Source organism: Lytechinus variegatus, chromosome 12, assembly GCF_018143015.1.
Source record: "Lytechinus variegatus isolate NC3 chromosome 12, Lvar_3.0, whole genome shotgun sequence".
NCBI lineage: Eukaryota > Metazoa > Echinodermata > Echinoidea > Temnopleuroida > Toxopneustidae > Lytechinus > Lytechinus variegatus.
This window is the reverse complement of record NC_054751.1, coordinates 15,707,798-15,726,542: the sequence shown is the minus strand read 5'-3', so window position 1 is coordinate 15,726,542 and position 18,745 is coordinate 15,707,798. Positions and strand designations below refer to the sequence as shown.

The 18,745-nt window shown below is 38.8% G+C and overlaps 1 protein-coding gene across 2 annotated transcripts; it reads right to left on the bottom strand.

Moving 5' to 3' along the window:
• Positions 1-8,677: 8,677 nt before the first annotated feature.
• Positions 8,678-11,881, bottom strand: LOC121425333 (probable G-protein coupled receptor No9). 2 transcript variants are annotated; one of them, XM_041621363.1, is made up of 3 exons: positions 11,492-11,881; positions 11,262-11,336; positions 8,678-10,486 (listed from the first exon to the last, which is right to left on the bottom strand). In XM_041621363.1, the coding sequence occupies exon 3, from the start codon at positions 10,466-10,468 to the stop codon at positions 9,449-9,451; it is 1,020 nt and encodes a 339-aa protein (XP_041477297.1). In that variant the 5' UTR covers positions 10,469-10,486; positions 11,262-11,336; positions 11,492-11,881; the 3' UTR covers positions 8,678-9,448. The 2 variants fall into 2 exon arrangements, with proteins under 2 accessions (XP_041477297.1, XP_041477296.1); XM_041621362.1 differs by having other exon boundaries at positions 11,262-11,881.
• Between the last annotated feature and the right edge of the window lie 6,864 nt (positions 11,882-18,745).

The following is an 18,745-nucleotide window of genomic DNA, read 5'->3' as shown; positions in this document are numbered from 1 at the left end:
TTATATATTCATTGTATAACAAACACCAGATGAACGAAACAATGGCCAATTTTACCAATTATGACTTTATCCTATTTTGTAACAATGCCCCATCTATTTTGAAACTTAAATAATAATTTGCTGAAAGTTTTTACAACCCCCCCCCCCCCTCTTCCATATTATTCCCATTATGTTGAACCTTTTCGATTTTGTGTTCAGCAGGACCGTTTTTCCTCTTTATGTTCTACTTGTAAACGCTTCCTTACACACACACTCAAATTATCATTTCTCTTATTTTTGAATCATTATTGTTCAGTGAAATAATTATGGTTAATCGAAATTAGTATTGCAATTAGAATCACTATTTTTGAAATTTGAATTATCACTGTATATTTGAATTATAATGGCTATATTGAATTAAGATTATTATTGTAATTGAGATTTTACCATGTTTATGTGCAATTTATATGTTTTTATTGTAAATTCAATGTCAATTCAGCCTTCGTAGCTGCTAAATTGAATAAAACATATCTTGAATCTTGAATCTTGAATCTTGCAAACAACCGATTGGAAACATGTTTGAAGAGCAAATATCGATCCTGGAGACATGTTACTGGTGTTGTCAAAAGAACATAATAGAGGGGTTTTTTGTTCAAGGGTAGCCAGGCATGGCGCCCCTATGAAAGGAAGGGGTGTGAGGATGAATACTTTGCCAAGTTTGTCCGGGACGATTAGCAATAAAGAATCCTGAATAGTGTTTGCCAGCAACAGATTGACTATATCCCTGACCAATCGTTTTTAGGTTAACATACCTGCATGACCTCTCTAAAAAGCTCTGACTGAAAATAAATCTATTGAGAATAAGATTGAGTTTGAGAATAGATTGAAATATGCAATCAAATTGAAATTAGCAATCAAATTTTTGATTTGTCCCTCATATAAATCTAAAGAATATAGAGAATTATTCTCAGCACATATTATCTACTTTCAATTTGATTTTTCATTTATGTAAGTTTTTGTATGTTATTTTCTATTTTATTAATTATGACGAAAGTGTGAGAAATTGTATTTTTTTTAATTATTTTAAGTATTATGTATATCGGGATGTGCTTATATAAACAAAATGCTTGAATACCCAAAATACGGTTGTTTTCATGTACGAAGGTCATGTTTGCATATCAATAAAGGCCATCTCTGTCAATTGATTCTTCTTATTCAAATTCATCTGCCAGCCTCAACTAAAGTCAAGTCTCATCCCCCACCTACTCTATCGTGTCTATCTCTCTCTCTCTCTCTCTTTCTCTTCATCCGTCTTCCACAAATTTCTCCCTCCCATCTCATTTGTCCTTTTTAAGGCCGGGGGGGGGGGGCGTTTCATCAATATTTTCGTCCGACGAGTTGGCAGATCTGACAACATTCCTGGATTCTGATTGGTTGAGAATCACTGTTACTATAGTAACTGTCGGAAAAAACGGGACTTGTTGGATAAAACGTCCGACAAGTCCTTTCATGAAACGCACCCCAGGTGGGTGTTTTATAAAGCTCGGTTCGTAAGTTAAGAGCGACTTTAAAAATGACTGGAGATTCTTTTTGTGGTAAACGGTATATTCATTGGCGATGGTTTAGCGCGTAAGAAAGGTTCACCAGTCGTTCTTAAAGTCGTTCTTAACCTACGAACAGCTTTATGAAACGACCCCCAGATGTATGGAAGCAGGAGAACGTCAAAAACACGGATATACGTCGTGTCGTATTTTAATTTACTACACGAAGTAAATAATTATGTCGTGTAGCAATTCGAATTACTACACGACGTAAATAATTACGTCGTGTGGTATTTCGAACTTAAAAGTAAAAAAGGTCCAGGCTATGATGAAATAAGTAATGACTTGTTAAAAGATATCATTAACGAAATTGTTATTCCTTTAGAACACGTCATGAATTTATCTCTTGTTAATGGTATAGTTCCCGACCGAATGAAAATTGCGAAGGTAGTTCCTATCTACAAAAAGGGAGATCCGTCCGATATAAGTAATTATAGACCTATATCTCTCTTATCTTCTATTTCCAAAGTCTTAGAAAAAATTATATACAATCGTACAATAAAATTTGTGAGGAGTTTTGGTCTTTTATCAGAATCACAATTTGGCTTTAGGCAAAAGCATTCAACAACACATGCAATCTTATATTTCATTAATCATATAGCGACTGCTGTTGACGACCACCTTCACACTCTTGGTATCTTTCTGGACCTCTCCAGGGCCTTTGACACCATTGACCATGAAATCTTATTGTCTAAACTATCACATTATGGAATTAGGGGGAAGGCCTTGGAGTGGTACAGAAGTTATCTTACTGGAAGAAAACAGTTTGTCTCCATAAACAATTCTAATTCCGATTATAATGACATGATTTGCGGAGTACCCCAGGGTTCGCTTTTGGGGCCATTATTATTCATTCTATATATCAACGATTTTCAGGATTCATCAAAGGCCTTGTCTTTCATATTATATGCAGATGACACCAGTGTTTTCTTTTCACATAAAAATCCTGATACTCTTGTAAACATAGTAAATACTGAACTCAGATGTATTCATGAATGGATCTGTTGTAACAAACTTTCTTTAAATGTTGCAAAGACCCAGTGCATGCTTTTTAGTAATTCAATCACAGCTCTACCCAGGAACGTCTTTCTTAATAATATTTTAATCGATATTGTCGATTCAACGAAATTTCTTGGTCTATATATAGATAACAAAATTTCATGGAAGCCGCACATTACGTATTTATCAAAACTTTTATCTAGAAATGTTGGCGTCATAAACAAACTAAAAACTTTTTTGCCTCCAAACGTTTTATCAAATTTGTATAATACCCTTATTCTTTCTTACTTAAATTATGGGATATTAGCTTGGGGCAGTTCCTCTAGAAATCAGTTGGATAGACTACTACTTACACAGAAAAGAATAATGAGAATCATTTGTCATAAACACAGATTAGCTCACTCAGATCAATTGTTCTTCTCCAATAAAGTTTTAAAAATACAGGATTTGTACTCTCTTCGCCTGGGCTGCTTTATGTTTCAGTTAAACCAAGGAGAGCTGCCAACTTCCTTAAGTTTACTGTTTTTAAGAAACGAGATTTTGCACAGCTACCCCACCAGATTATCGTCATCTTTCCATCTTCCGAAGCTCAGAACTTTTTACAAACAGAAGACTATTGTTTATACTGGTCCCCATTTTTGGAATTCTCTAGATGAATCTTTAAAACTGACACCAAGCTTATTTTCGTTCAAACATAAGCTTAAGACTACACTGATAAATAACTATAATGTTACACTATGATTTTCCTGCAGGAGGCTGTTCATTGTCCCATGTGTGTGCTTGAGTTGTTCTGATGTACTTGTCCCGTTTAGTGTAGTCTTGTATCGTCCCGTCTAGTTTGTATCTTTTTATACCATTTTCATTAATTAATGATACTGTAATATTATTTTGGGGAACCTGAATTACAAGCTCCGCTTTCCAAGGTTTCCCCCACAATATACAGCTAGCATTTAAGTTAAAACTGAACTTTCTAAAATTCAATTATACATTATATCTGTGTACTGGACCTTTGTGAACTATTTCAATATTTCTAATTGTTAATTTATTCTATACTCACATTTCTGTTGTAAAATAATTACCTTTGCTGTTATTGTGGAAATAAACGAAATGAAATGAAATGAAATTACTACACGACGTAATTATTTACTTCGTGTAGTAAATTAAATTACGACACGACGTATATCCGTGTTTTTGACGGTCTTCTGCTTCCATACAGATGGACGCAAAACGTATTCATGAAGGACACAGCGGACGAGCAAAATTTCGGGGATCGTTAAATTCGTTTTAATTCGCTCAAGAAATGGACAAAATACGGACGTTTGTAGTATTTAGCGGGGGTGTTAAACGGGTGTTCATCGAGAGCCTAGCGGGGCCTAGCGGATGAAAGCTGAAGGAAGTGGATGGCAGCTCCGAATGGGTTAGAGGGGAGGGGGGTGAATACTTTATAATACGAGATGCATACGCATTACATATTTTCTTTTTCCCCATGACTAACGATGTACAGACGTTCCATGTACCCTATCTTTTCTCCCCCTTTCCGTTGTTCAGCTAGAACGTATGTAACACGTAAAGGCTTGGTCACATCCCCGAGCGTTGTTGGAGCGGTCGTGGAGCGGAAGGGAAAGAGAGTCGAATTTCGCTCACAAAATTTGGGGAAAAATCGAAAACAAAAATCGAAAAAAAACACAATCGAAATCGAAAATGGTGAACGGTAGCGAGAGGTGATGATTTTTTCTCTCCGCTCGGCACGACCGCTCCAACAACGCTCGGGCGGTGTGACCAGGCCTTATATGCTATGACTAAAATGAGTACGCAACGGATGCAAAGCGTTTCCCAACGAATTGCAAGGTTTTTGTATGTTTTTCATCCGCTTTATATCCGTAAGTTCAGCGGGACTGACCTACTCCTGCTCTATTTATAATACTCGATCATACAGTATCTTTAACCCGAAACACTCCCTGATCAGAATGATCAACATTTTTAATGATGCCTTTGTAACTAAGTATAAATACAAGTGTAATAACATTGCTTTGTCCTCTTACAGTAAAAACAAAAGTTAACAACTACACATCAATCTTATACAACCTGGTTGGAGTGCAAAAATAAAACCCCTTATCAGCTGGTTATTCAAGAGTTTAAACAAAATTAAAAAAAAATCAAAAGACGAAACAGCCTTCTTTAATTTTTAAGCAATCAATATCATAAATTGAAGATTGTTGCTTATATAGGCACATTTCAAACCTCTAAAAAAGTACAATTTTTTTTAAAATCATCATATAAAGTTTAATGTTTAAACATTTAACATCTTAATCATGAAACTCCAGAACACATTTTTTAAATTTATAAAATAAAACATTGTCGGATGAACACTTATTGAATACTTCTATATCTAGGATTAGTTGCCTATATATACAGGCATATGGCGCTACGGCAATAACATTAAAAGAGACATGAACAGAGCCCGACTCTGACTATTACACCAAACATAAATTTTACACGAGGACAACATTATTTTTTTCTAATATCGATCGAGCTTTTTAAATGCGAATTAAAACATCGAGAAACCTAACAAAAGAGAATTCTGTAAATGGCCAACACTATTTGAGAGCACCACGGACACTGACGGGCGTTTGCGGCATATTGTACATGTACAATGTCTGATAGCAATCTTAGTGAAAAAAAATAAATGCCCCCTTGGGGGGAGGTTGGTGGTGGGTAGACCTCGAATTTTGACATTTTTACACACTATGGAAGAAGGCCGTCTCCTCTCCCTATATGGTCCAAAATCTTACGAAATCGTCGCAAATAGGAGACATATCCCTTGATCGGACAAAAGTGCAAACTAGATCTTGGCACCTATGAAATGGATGAGGAGGAGGTGGGGGTCGATAATTACCAATTACTTGTGATGTTAAGATGGATATCAAAATGATAATTGATCGTTCAAACTTGATTTATCATATATGTCTACATAATTATGTACTCGATATTTTTCAGAGTATTGAAGTAATTGCTAAACGACGAATCTGTTCCTTGACCCTTCTCTAACATATTCTTTTAATCACTTTCCTTGTGTATTCCCAAGGTTTGGTTTGTTGAAAGATAGTGAGGTTATTCCTTTCATTCCCTCACCGGTTCTGTATTAACGAGCCGATAAATGGACATTTTTTTTATTACGGATATGACCATAAAGCCTCGGCACCCCAAACTACAGTATTCTTGATGTGCACATCGTATCCCTACGCCCATATATACATGCATATATATATATATATATATATATATATATATATATATATATATATATATATATATATATATATATATATATGCTCTCTGATTGATACCACACATTGTATATACTCCTGAAGAAGACGGAGGTCCGTCGAAAATTCGAGGAAATAAAAACTATATTGGCTTTGAAAGCATTACCATTTATCTTCAGCATAATTTGTTACTATATATATATATATATATATATATATATATATATATATATATATATATATATGAAATCGTGGTAAATAGTAATAACAATAATGATAACGTTTTATTTACCCAGGGTAGCCACTTCAATCATTAGACTGCTCTTCCAGCAGGCCCTGCATAATATGTTATTACCCATCTCCAGTCTAAATTCTGAGCGCCAAGCAATATATGACTCGGCCGGGGATCGAACCCACGACCTCCCGACCATGAGGCGGACGCTCTACCACTGAGCCAACATGCCCGGTTGGGCGTGTTCGCTTCCCTTTCACGATGTCCTGGGGAGCGTTTCATCAACATTATTGTCCGACAACTTTCCTTGACTTTGATTGGCTGAGAAGCAGGCGCGATAGCTCACAGTTGGTAGAGCGGGAGTTTCGGATTACGGTGACCCTGGTTCGATTCGGGAAGAGAGACCCGCGAGTAACAGTTCTGTGTGCGCACCCTTCCTGGCACCCAGATTGGCTGGCTCCTCCAATGCGCCTTTGAATGTCTTTGACAGATGTATGGTGCTATACAAATGCTGTGCATCATCATCATCATCATCGATTCCCATTCGATGCGCTTGTGCCAAGTTGGTATGGCATTAATCCTCATTACCAGGTCACTCGGAGAGGACCTTAAGGGTCTCACAGGCCTAATTCATTCCCCATAGACTCATGTGTTAAATTGGCACTTTTAAAAATTCATAAAAAATAAGGATGAAATTCGGGGGTCGAATGTTTACTACCAGTGGATAGGATTTATATCTGGCAATCCATATCTGACCAGAAAAGGGTCCCTCGACCGGCTCATTTCAAAAATAAATTGGCGTGTTTGAAGACACCGTCGGGGGGAGCAGATTCATCAACTCAAACAGCAAAATGGCCCTAATCCTTCCGCCAGTCAAAATATAGTCCAAAATTGGTGATATTTCTTCCCAATTAGGGAAAAGGAAGTTCAGTAATTACCAAAAATAGAATCAGTGTTAGATGTACAATCATATGCATACACTTTGTCAATCAGCCATATCAAAATAAAAAAAATAGCAATGGGTTGGCTCGAATGAATATCTATGGCCTACCACTAGTAATTAGGCCCGTGAGACCTGTATTGTATGGCACATGAAGGTTTCTTTTTAATTTACCTTCCTGGCTTTTCTTCAACATCTGTACACTCACTTTATCACAAAGAAATGCATGAAATATACAGATATGTTATGTAATGACCATTTCTAATGTTATTCCTAATGTGTAGTGCCCTATGGATTTACACACATCCTACATGCCTATATGTAGCTCAACAATGGATGCAATGTAGGGCCCAAATCCTATAATGCAAATTGTAGATATGAATAGTGTGCATATCTGGATTCAAGATCTGCCCACAATATAAATACCAGATTCACATGAGTTTAATTAGATAACAATAAAAAGAAATGAGAATCAACATACAAGCATACTATAAATTCACATCTTCCTATGACAAGGGCCCAAGCCAGGGTGTAAGAGAAAGAGACAGGGGGTTAGATGGCTTGTATTCTAAATGGATGGGGGCTAGTCTGGCTAGAAGTCAGTAAAAGTTGAACAAGATAGCAGTATGTAGAACTCATTCTCAGCCCCCCCCCCCCACATACTAACTATGCTTTTTCTCTACCCCCCGCCCCCTCCCTCTTGAATCCACCACTCTTCAGCCAAATTCTAAAGTTTTCTCTTCTCATTCCCTTCCCCATGAACCAATTTCACAAGCGCAATTGATGCAAGGCCTATCTAATATGTACTTTATCTCGTGATGGGTGCAATACACGATTTACAGCAGCGCTTGTCGGTATACAAAAACACACGACAACATGCTAGCAAGTCCACGCACAGCCTACACAGCCTAGCCTAGGTACACAAACACAGAGTTAGTTACTAATAACAACTTGTTACCTGTAGTACCCCCTATGTAGCCTTGTATAGCCATGAAGTTCAGTTTTGGACCTCTTGATGATTGAAACATGTCTACTAGTAAAAACAATCTGCTACTGAAGAGTTGGGCAGGTATTTCATCTACTAAGGAATTCCCCATGTAATAGGCTATGCCAGGTTATATATAGGTCTCACAGGCCTAATTCATTCCCCATAGACTCATGTGTTAAATTGGCACTTTTAAAAATTCATAAAAAATAAGGATGAAATTCGGGGGTCGAATGTTTACTACCAGTGGATAGGATTTATATCTGGCAATCCATATCTGACCAGAAAAGGGTCCCTCGACCGGCTCATTTCAAAAATAAATTGGCGTGTTTGAAGACACCGTCGGGGGGAGCAGATTCATCAACTCAAACAGCAAAATGGCCCTAATCCTTCCGCCAGTCAAAATATAGTCCAAAATTGGTGATATTTCTTCCCAATTAGGGAAAAGGAAGTTCAGTAATTACCAAAAATAGAATCAGTGTTAGATGTACAATCATATGCATACACTTTGTCAATCAGCCATATCAAAATAAAAAAAATAGCAATGGGTTGGCTCGAATGAATATCTATGGCCTACCACTAGTAATTAGGCCCGTGAGACCTAAGGCGTCGGTCCTCCGATTGCTTGCTTACAAGCATTCATGCTTTCTAAGCAATCAGGTTTTTAAAAAAAACAATCACCATTTATCATTGTATGGTAACATTCTAATAACGTCCCTTTCATTAAGCTCTCCCAATAAGGACATACCTCATCAACATATTCTTTAGTAACATATGAGTTTGAAGTTATCTGGACCAGATGCTTTACAAAGGGGGCGTTTCATGAAAGGACTTGTCGGATGTTTTATCCCACGAAGTCTGTTTTATCTGATCGATACCATAGTCACAATGCTCTTCTGCAATGTTTCAGCCAATGAAAACCAAGGAAAACGTATATTTTGTCAGACAGCAAAATACGCTCCCTTCAGGGCAACTCCGATGCTTGATGATTTCTGGTGCTTGATGCGCATACTTTGCTTTTATACCCAGTTGAAGAGGGAGTAGTCTTTTCAAACATGGCGTTCAGGCAAGACCAGAGACCATCGGAGTTGTTGTTGGAGGCTTCTCTGCAAGCTTCACAAGGTCTTCGTATATAAGGACCTAGGCCTATAGATTATCTGCGTCTTGAATAGTTGGTCAGCGTGATCAAACACCTCCCATTCCCCAAGATTCAACAGTTATCGTTTCTTACTTCTTACTTGATCTTAACAATAAAGACGAATTCTCCTGTAGACAGAGTGTAGTGGCCCAAGGACATTTTAACGAAAGGAAGGTACCAGTGGGTGAGCCTTCTTTAGAAACTATGTATATCAGTTACCCTTCCAATGTTCTCACTGGACTTTCCGGTGCCACTTTTAGAAAGGGTCTACTTTGATTCTAACAAATCTCCATCACATTTGAACTTAACTAACAACGGAAAGCATTCGCTCTACAGCACAATCGCTTGATTGCTTTCTTAGAATGTTCTCGGAAAGTTTGACTCGTGGAAAGATAGACAAGGCAATTCCACCATCTGGTGCTAAGTTCCACCACAACACTTATGATAAATGTGACAGTGAATCCAGGTTGTCCCAATCTCGGATATACGTACATAATTGTAAAGCACCATATTCCTAATGCTGCATAACACGAAAAGGTGATGACAAGAACTGTGCGCACTCCCTTGGTGATATCCTGACTGATGCGTTGTCTGTTAACTTGCTGTTCATTCGAAATCCTGAAGCTTGTCTTACGGATGTGTCGCCAGGAAATGAAGATGAGTGAGAGGTTAGAGATAGTTGTGATTATGATTGTAATGGCTGCAGGAACGAGTATTAAGCCAAACGAGGAAAATTTCCAGATATTCCTTTCAATATCTGCGTTTACCCAGTCATTCCACTGGCCAACACTCCCGTTCAATCCGCAGACGATCCTTAACGTTTCGGTGCTTGGAAATCCTGGCACAGGCCAAACCATCACCGTGAACAACAAAGGAATAACCAACGCAAAAAAGAGCGCGATTTTCGCGTGCCGTGTCGTCACCAATATCGGATAACGTAAAGGCCATACAATCGTCAACAAACGGTCCAGATTTACGCAACAAAGTATGGCAAGAGTCTGGTTGAAAATCGTATAGTAGATTGTAGGAAGGAAGGTGCAGAAGGGACCGTCGATCATTGAGATTTTGGTGACTGAAAAGAGAAAGTTAAAGTCCAGGCAAGCACCAAACAGACCGCCACACATGTCGACGATGGCCAGTGCTTTGAAGAACAGTCTGGTTGTTTCCTGGAAGGCGTCGTGGCATGTCTGCAGGATGTAAAGCGTGAATCCGTTGCACACTACGATCAAGATAGTGCAGATGGAATAGAGGACAGCAGTGGCGTACCTCTGAGCTGGCGAATACAGTCCGTACAACTGCTGGGGCCCGACATCGCTTGTATTATTCATGATGGGTTGGGGTTTATTCTGAAAAACAATTTAAAAATGTAAAAAGTAAACGATAAAGTTCGAAGCCGTTATAACCTATAATAAAAAAAAAACAAAGAAAACAAACATTACGAAGTAGCATGCGTCAGGGAGGGCTCATCTTTCGTGATATGTTCATTATAGGGGTACTTATAGCGTGATATGTTCTTTATTGGGGTAGTATAGACTCACAAAACCCATAACTTTTTGACAGCCTTCTTTCCCTAACCCCCTCTATTCTCTGTCCGCCTTTTATCGATCTGACTCCCCACTTCTACCCCTGTAGGCCATATTACTTAGAATAAATGAATAGAAATTTCAAAATTATGTATAAGAGGCAAAGTATCAGAGGGTTTGAGTGAATCGTCGGAAAACAAACTGCTTTCTTGGTAAGTTCCTGTTTGCTAGATATAAAGAAAATACAAAAAACATCAAATTTCAAATAAGCAAAATGCAACGAAACGCAAACATTTTAAAATTATTTTTTGCATTTCCATACAATTTTAAATGATAATTTAACCAGTGTGGCCACTTCAGCTATTAGCTAATCTTTCAGTGTGCCCTGCATAAATTACCACCCTTCCCCATCCTCATACGTCGAGCGCCAGAAGAAAAAAGGGCAGAAAGGTCCCCCTTTCCACGTCTTTGATATGACTCTGCCAGGGATCGAACCCACGACCATCCATTCCGTTCATGAGGTGGAAGCTCTACTACTGAACCACAAACACGGAAAAGACAACAAATTACACCAACTCAAGATGAGATGTTTACTCACTCGGTAAAGAGAAGAATGTATTTTCTTGAGCTTGCCAGATGATGGAACAATCCAGACTTCCTTTTTCCAAGTAAGCTATTGACAGATTAGGAAATATAGTCGAATCAAAACTAAATCAGATTTATAAACGACGTTGGAGTAAAATAAATTGAAATATGAATTTTTATCGGTGATATTAAGAAAAGGTGCCGTTGATCACTATTATAAGAGGTGATCGTGATTTTACTCACAGCCCGCTCACAGCAAGAATATCACGTCTTGCTAGTCGAGTATCCGATCCGCAAGCCAAAATCGGTGTATCCAGACAGTCGCAAACAAATGGAGAGGGGCGACCATATAGCGAATTACGAAGAGTTTGGATCGAAGCGTGGAGTGGGTGGATGTATTCACGTGCCCTGCCCTCTCCTTCATCTCTTTCTTTTCGTCCAAGATGTTTTGTGGGTTTTTTTATCTCTCTTAAAAAGGGGGTGGGAATCATAAACCTCACGTTAAACCTTGGATGATTAAAAAGAATGGATGGTCACCTTCGATAATGCAAACACATAAGTAGCTTCAAAATGCGGGGAACAATTTGGTGTCATAGTAACTGTTATCGAGGCCGTCCAGTTAATTACGCTCATATACCTTGTCACTGAATGAAAGAGCACAAAACTATTACCCACTGGTTTGCTGTGTTTATTTTTTTTCAGGGATCATTCGTTTTTAGTAGGCTTTTGGTCAGGATTGCACTCTGTTACCATGGAAACTGTCATAACAAGCGACCGCGAAGTTAATTAGGATCCTTAGATGAAAGGGATACACACATTTTAGAAGTCAATCAAAAGGACCTTGTTCGTGACAATCATGGCAGAGTGACATGTACCATAAAATAATTCATAAGAAGTACTTATTAGAGTAAATAGAAATCGCATTTCATTATTTAATTCTTACTTTATTATCCTTGTATTCATCAGGCTGTTTCTCCTCGCTCCCTCGTCTTACTTTCTCGCTATCCATCCCATTAATTTTCTGTCACTGAACCCACTTACCGAGTGGGGCATTTCATTTCTGCTTCTGTTTGTTAAACTTAACCCCCATCCGTTCTCAAACTAGATCTTGGCATCAATGACATGGATGATGAGGGGTGGGGTTGAAAAATGCCAATTGCTTGTGATGTTACGAATAGGTGTTTGGAATCATTATAGCTATCAAATAATGGTTGATCGTTTAAACTTAATTTTCATCATATACGTCTACATAATTATATACTCGACATTTCTTTCACGATATTGAAGTACTTTTCTAAACGATGATTCTGTTCCTTAACCCTTTCTTAATATATTCTTTTAATCACTTTTCTTGTGCATGTTGTGTATTCCCCCAAAAAGTTTTGGTTTGTTGAAATATAGTGAGGCTATTTCATCCATTCCCCCACCGTCCAGTTCTATAACGAGCTGATAACTTGGCACTTTTGATTATGGATATGGCCATGAAGCCTTGGCGCCCCAAACTATTCCAGATGTGGATATCGTATCCCTACGCCCATGTATACCTGCATACCATGAAAACATGGTGACGAGATAGACCTGGGGGCGTTTCATCAATATTTTTGTCCGACAAGTTGTCAGATCTGACAACTTTCCTGGATTCTGATTGGTTGAGAAGCACTGTTACTATAGTATCTGTCGGATAAAATAGGACTTGTCGGATAAAACGTCTGACAAGTCCTTTCATGAAACGCTCCCCTGTGCGCATCCCTTTCACGATGTCCTGGGGAGCGTTTCATCAACATTATTTTCCGATAAAGGCCTGGTCACACCGCCCGAGCGTTGTTGGAGCGGTCGTGGAGCGGAGAGAAAAAATCATCACCGCTCGCTACCGTTCACCACCGTATAACCAAAGTTGGTCTCCGATAAGGCAACGCCGAATACGCTCGGCCACCGCTGATGATCCCTCCTACCGCTCCGAAAGTTTTGAGCTGCTCAAAATATTGCAAGCGGTGAGGAGCGGGCAATTTTCCACTCCAGCAAAGTTGACTACCGCTCTAACATCGCCCACTCAAAGTTTGGCACCGCTAGACGAAAGTTCGTGAACGTTTGGATCCGCTTGGCCAACGCAGAAATCTTGAACGCTGGACAACCGCTGCTTCGCCAGCGTTGCCCGGCCGGTGATTAAACGGTTCACAAACTTTGGTGGAGCGGTTGTAAGCGTTTTCCGAGCGGACACGGGATTGCTGGAACGGTGCTGGGCGTTAAAGTAGCAATCCATTGCGGTGAGGAACCTTGGTTTAGCGTTGGTATGGAGGTGTCGGAGCGGTACCAGAATTTGGCTATAAATACGGGGAGAAGTGCGCCAAAAATCATTTGGGCAATTTCAGATTTTTAATTTTTGTCATGCCCAGCTGAAAGACAACACTTTGAAGAATACTTAAGCAAAATTTTTCATTCGGGAATTTGCATAAAGATTGTTAATTTCCTACCCCAAATCGTAAAATGTAACATTTTGCGAAATGCCGCGTATAATTATGACAACTTACTTGAAAAACAAGTCATTTCACTAGTTTTTCATGTAAGAATCTGAAATTGCACCCACATAATCCTGATATACATGTATATGTATATTTTTTTCGTGTGAAAGGGTTCAAAGCAGATAAAAGACACATTTGAGGAGGTTTGTAGGATAATTATTCCTCGAAATGGGCTGATAATCCATGTTTTTTGTATTTACATGAGACACGTTTTGATTTCCGTGGATTTCCGTTTAAATTCTATCATCATCATTTAGCCTGGTGTCAAAGCTTTAATTCCATACCAAATTTAGCTGCCCGTTTTTATGTTCGAGCCGATTTTACTTGAGACATTGCCTCCAAAAACCTGTTAAAAAATGGTCATTTTCATATAGTGCAGTCATCGTAGCGCACCGTGTGGGGTGTAAATTGCCGTTCATTTTTGCAATTTTGCACGGCCGGGACGATTCCCCTTCCATTCCATGAAATTCCGGGCATAATGTAAACAAAATGAAGGTTGATAACGCATATAAAGGCTACCCAGCCCTCTTCCAGAGATAAAAGTTACTTGTAGAATAATTTCAGCCCAAAACCCTCGTCATGGTAAAACATTCGTTGTGTTATATACTCTGCGTTTTAACCAAGTCTATATACACAGCTTGATAATTTACGGTTAATATTTTTCAGATTTTAAAGTATTTTTTGTAATCTAATGATCATTTTGATGCCATAAAATTATTTTCAGGATCTCATACACACTTTTTAGGCATGTGAGAAGCATAAACCAACATTCACTCCGATCAATCTTAAAGTAACACATAACATAAAGTTTATACACTACACATTGTTTAGTGTAATTTTTCTTTTTACAGATTTTATATGGACTTCTCTGCTAAGGTGCTTGTATAAGATACATCCTACTAAATTTCATACTTTTCACTCATAATAGTCTGCGAGTCTATGAATAGACACTTTTCAATCGTTAATAATCTAGTGAGAAGTTTTAAGATTTTTTTTTGTCTAGTCAGATTCGATTTTCAATCGTTTGAAATTTATAAAAACATCAATTGTTAATCTAATTGCGAGAAAGAAGATATTTCATTTCACGTCCTTACATTTGAATGCGATGGTTCTCGGACATGTTGGTCAGAAACTAAAATAAATGCTTAAATAAGTCGCGATGAGATATTCAAATGTATATATCACCAATGTCCATGGTTCAAATCGTATTAGTCTCACATCGTCTTCGATCGTTTAGGACCTGGGCCTAGAGGGTTACCCGTGTCTTGAATAGTTGGTCAGTAATCGCCCCTCCCCCTAAGATTTTTCAGTTATCGCTTACTTTCTTATTCCTGACTTGTCTTGATCTTTACCATATAAGACGAATTTTCCTGTAGAAAAAGCGTAGTGGAGCAAGGACATTTTAACAATTAAGACCACGCAGAGTATCAAGAGGTAAGCCATGGCTTACATGTTTAGCATGCACAGGAAGTTCCGGTGTCTATATTTTGATTGTGATACTCAACGATGCTGGAGCACAATATTGAACATCATTTAACCACTGATAACGTTCGCTCTGCAGCATAATCGCTTGATTGCTTTCTTAGAATGTTCTCGGAAAGTTTGACTCGTGGAAAGATAGACAAGGCAATTCCACCATCTGGTGCTAAGTTCTACCACAACACTTATCATAAATGCGACAGTGAAACCCGGTCTCCCCAATCTCGGAAATATGTACATAAGTGTAAAGCTCCATATCCCTAAACCTACATAACACGAAAAGGTGATGACAAGAACTGTGCGCACTCCCTTGGTGATATCCTGACTTCTGCGTTGTTTGTTAACTTGCTGTTCATTCGAAGTTCTGAAGCTTGTCTTACGGATATGTCGCCAGGAAATGAAGATGAGTGAAAGGTTGGAGATAGTTGTGATTATGATTGTAATGGCTGCAGGAACGAGAATTAAGCCAAACGATGAAAATTTCCAAATATTCCTTGCGATATCTGCGTCCACCCAGTTATTCCACTGTTTGTCATCGTCATTCAGGCCACAGATAATCCTTAACGTTTCGGTGCTTGGGAGTCCTGGCACAGGCCAAAACGTCACCGTGAAAAACAGAGGAATAATTAACGCAAAAATGAGCGCGATTTTCGCGTGCCGTGTCGTCACCAATATCGGATAGCGTAAAGGCCATACAATCGTCAACAAACGGTCCAGATTTACGTAACAAAGAATGGCAAGGGTCTGGTTGAAAATCGTATAGTAGATTGTAGGAAGGAAGGTGCAGAAGGGACCGTCGATCATTGAGATTTTGGTGACTGAATAGAGAAAGTTAAAGTCCATGCAAGCACCAAACAGACCGCCACACATGTCGACGATGGCCAGTGCTTTGAAGAACAGTCTGGTTGTTTCCTGGAAGGCATCGTGGCATGTCTGCAGGATGTAAAGCGTGAATCCGTTGCACACTACGATCAAGATAGTGCAGATGGAATAGAGGACAGCAGTGGCGTACCTCTGAGCTGGCGAATACAGTCCGTACAACTTCTGGGGCCCGACATCGCTTGTATTATTCATGATGGGTTTTTTTTCTGAAACACAATGTAGAAATGTAAAAAGTAAAAGATATAGTTCAAAGCCGTAACCTAAAAATAAAAACAAAGAAAACAAATGAATATTACGAAGTAGCTTGCGTCAGGTAGGGCTCATCTTTCGTGATATGTTCATTATAGGGGTAGTATAGACTCACAAAACCCATAACTTTTTGACAGCCTTCTTTCTCTAACCTTGTCCATTCTTTGTCCGCCTTTTATCGATCTGACTCCCCACTTCTACCCCTGTAGGCCATATTAGAACAAATAGAAATTTCAAAATTATGTAAGAGGCAAAACGAAAAGTATCAGGGAGTTCGAGTGAATCGTCGGAAAACAAACGGCTTTCTTGGTAAGTTCCTGTTTGCTAAATATAAAGAAAATACAAAAAACATCAAATTTCAAATAAGCAAAATGCAACGAAACGCAAACATTTTAAAGCTGTTTTTGCATTTTCATACAATTTTAAATGATAATTTTCCCAGTGTGGCCACTTCAGCTATTAGCTAATCTTTCAGTGTGCCCTGCATAAATTATTACCCTTCGAGCGCCGGAAGAAAAAAAAAAGGGCAGAAAGGTCCCCTTTTCCAAGTCTTTGATATGACTCTGCCAGGGATCGAACCCACGACCATCCATTCCGTTCATGAGGTGGAAGCTCTACTACTGAACCACAAACACTGAAAGACAACAAATAACACCAACTCCAAATGATAATGATGTTTACTCACTCAGTAAAGAGAAGAATGTATTTTCTTTAACTTGCCAGATGAAGGAATAATCCAGACTTCCTTTTTCCAAGTAAGATTGGCAGATTACGAAATATGGTCGAATCAAAACTAAATCAGATTTATAAACGACGTTGGAGTAAAATGAATTGAAATAAAATTATGAATTTTCATCGGTGATATTAAGAAAAGGTGCCGTTGATCACTTTTAAAAGAGGTGATCGTGATTTTACTCTCAGCTAGAATATCACGTCTTGCTAGTCGAGTATCTGATCCGCAAGCCGAAATCAGTCTATCCAGACAGTCGCAAACAAATGGAGAGGGGTGACCATATAGCGAATTACGAAGACTTTGGATCGAAGCGTGGAGTGGGTGGATGTATTCATGTGCCCTGCCCTCTACTTCAACTCTTTCTTTTCGTCCAAGATGTTTCGTGGTTTTTTTTAATGCAAACACATAAGTAGCTTCAAAATGCGGGGAACAATTTGGTGTCTGTTACAGTAGTAACTGTTATAGAGGCCGTCCAGTTAATTACGCTCATATACCTTGTCACTGAATGAAAGAGCACCGAACTATTACCCACTGGTTTGCTGGGTTTATTTTTTTTTCAGGCATCATTCGCTTTTAATAGGCTTTTGGTAAGACCAGATTTCACTCTGTTGCCATGGAAATTGTCATAACAGGCGACCGCGAAGTTAATTAGGACCCTTAGATGAATGGGATACACGCATTTTAAAAGTCAATCAAAAGGACCTTGTTCGTGACAATCATATGATGGCAGAGTGACATGTACCATAAAATAATTCATAAAAAAGTACTTATTAGAGTAAATAGAAATCGCATTTCATCATTTCATTCTTACTTTATCATCCTTGTATTCATCAGCCCATTTCTCCTCCCTCCTCTTTCTATCTCGTTATCAATCCCATTAATTTTCTGTCACTCAACCCACTTACCGAGTGGGCCATTTCATTTCTGCTCGGTAAACTTACCCCCTCCTCATCATTCTCTTTCACCATCTCTCACTCTCTCCCCCTACAGCCCCACTCTCTTTTTCTCCCGTCCTCTCCACTCTCTCCCCTCCTCTTGTGCTATTCTATCTGCTCTACTCTCTTGGTTCGTCTTTCTGCCCCCCCCCCCCCCATGGTACATAACTCACTTTCTGCCTTTCCTTTTCTCTTATCATCCCTGAAGCTAACAATAAGGGCTTATTTCGAAAGGGTGGGTGCTGTCGCGTTAGGGTGCGTCAACGCGAATGATAATAATTTTCACCCCAAAGAGTGAATTTATGGAAATGAATTTGGAGTGAAAAATTGGCGCCAAGTGGCTTATTGCAAGGGTGGATATCTGATTTTGTTATCGTAATTATTATTATCATCATTATTATTATCATTATTATTATTAGTTGAACTTTTCTTTCTTTTCCTCAAATTGTCAATGCTTTAAATGATTGAAAATCCACTATTTTACGTGCAAATTGGCAAAATACCTTATATTCAGCTTTCTTATAAATATTTGTATTTTTATTTATTTATTCATTATTATTAAACACACCCTTTCGTCCAAACCGGGGGGGGGGGGCTTTGGACGAAAGGGCGCGTTCCAGTGAACGCGACGTGGCGCTCCCGACGCATCCTTTCAGCTAAAATGGGGGGGGGGCTTTGGACGAATCTTCGCGTTCGCGTT

What these genes read in the sequence shown, in the direction of transcription:
- LOC121425333 (XM_041621362.1), bottom strand. Translation starts at nt 10,468, where the DNA reads ATGAATAATACAAGCGATGTCGGGCCCCAGCAGTTGTACGGACTGTAT.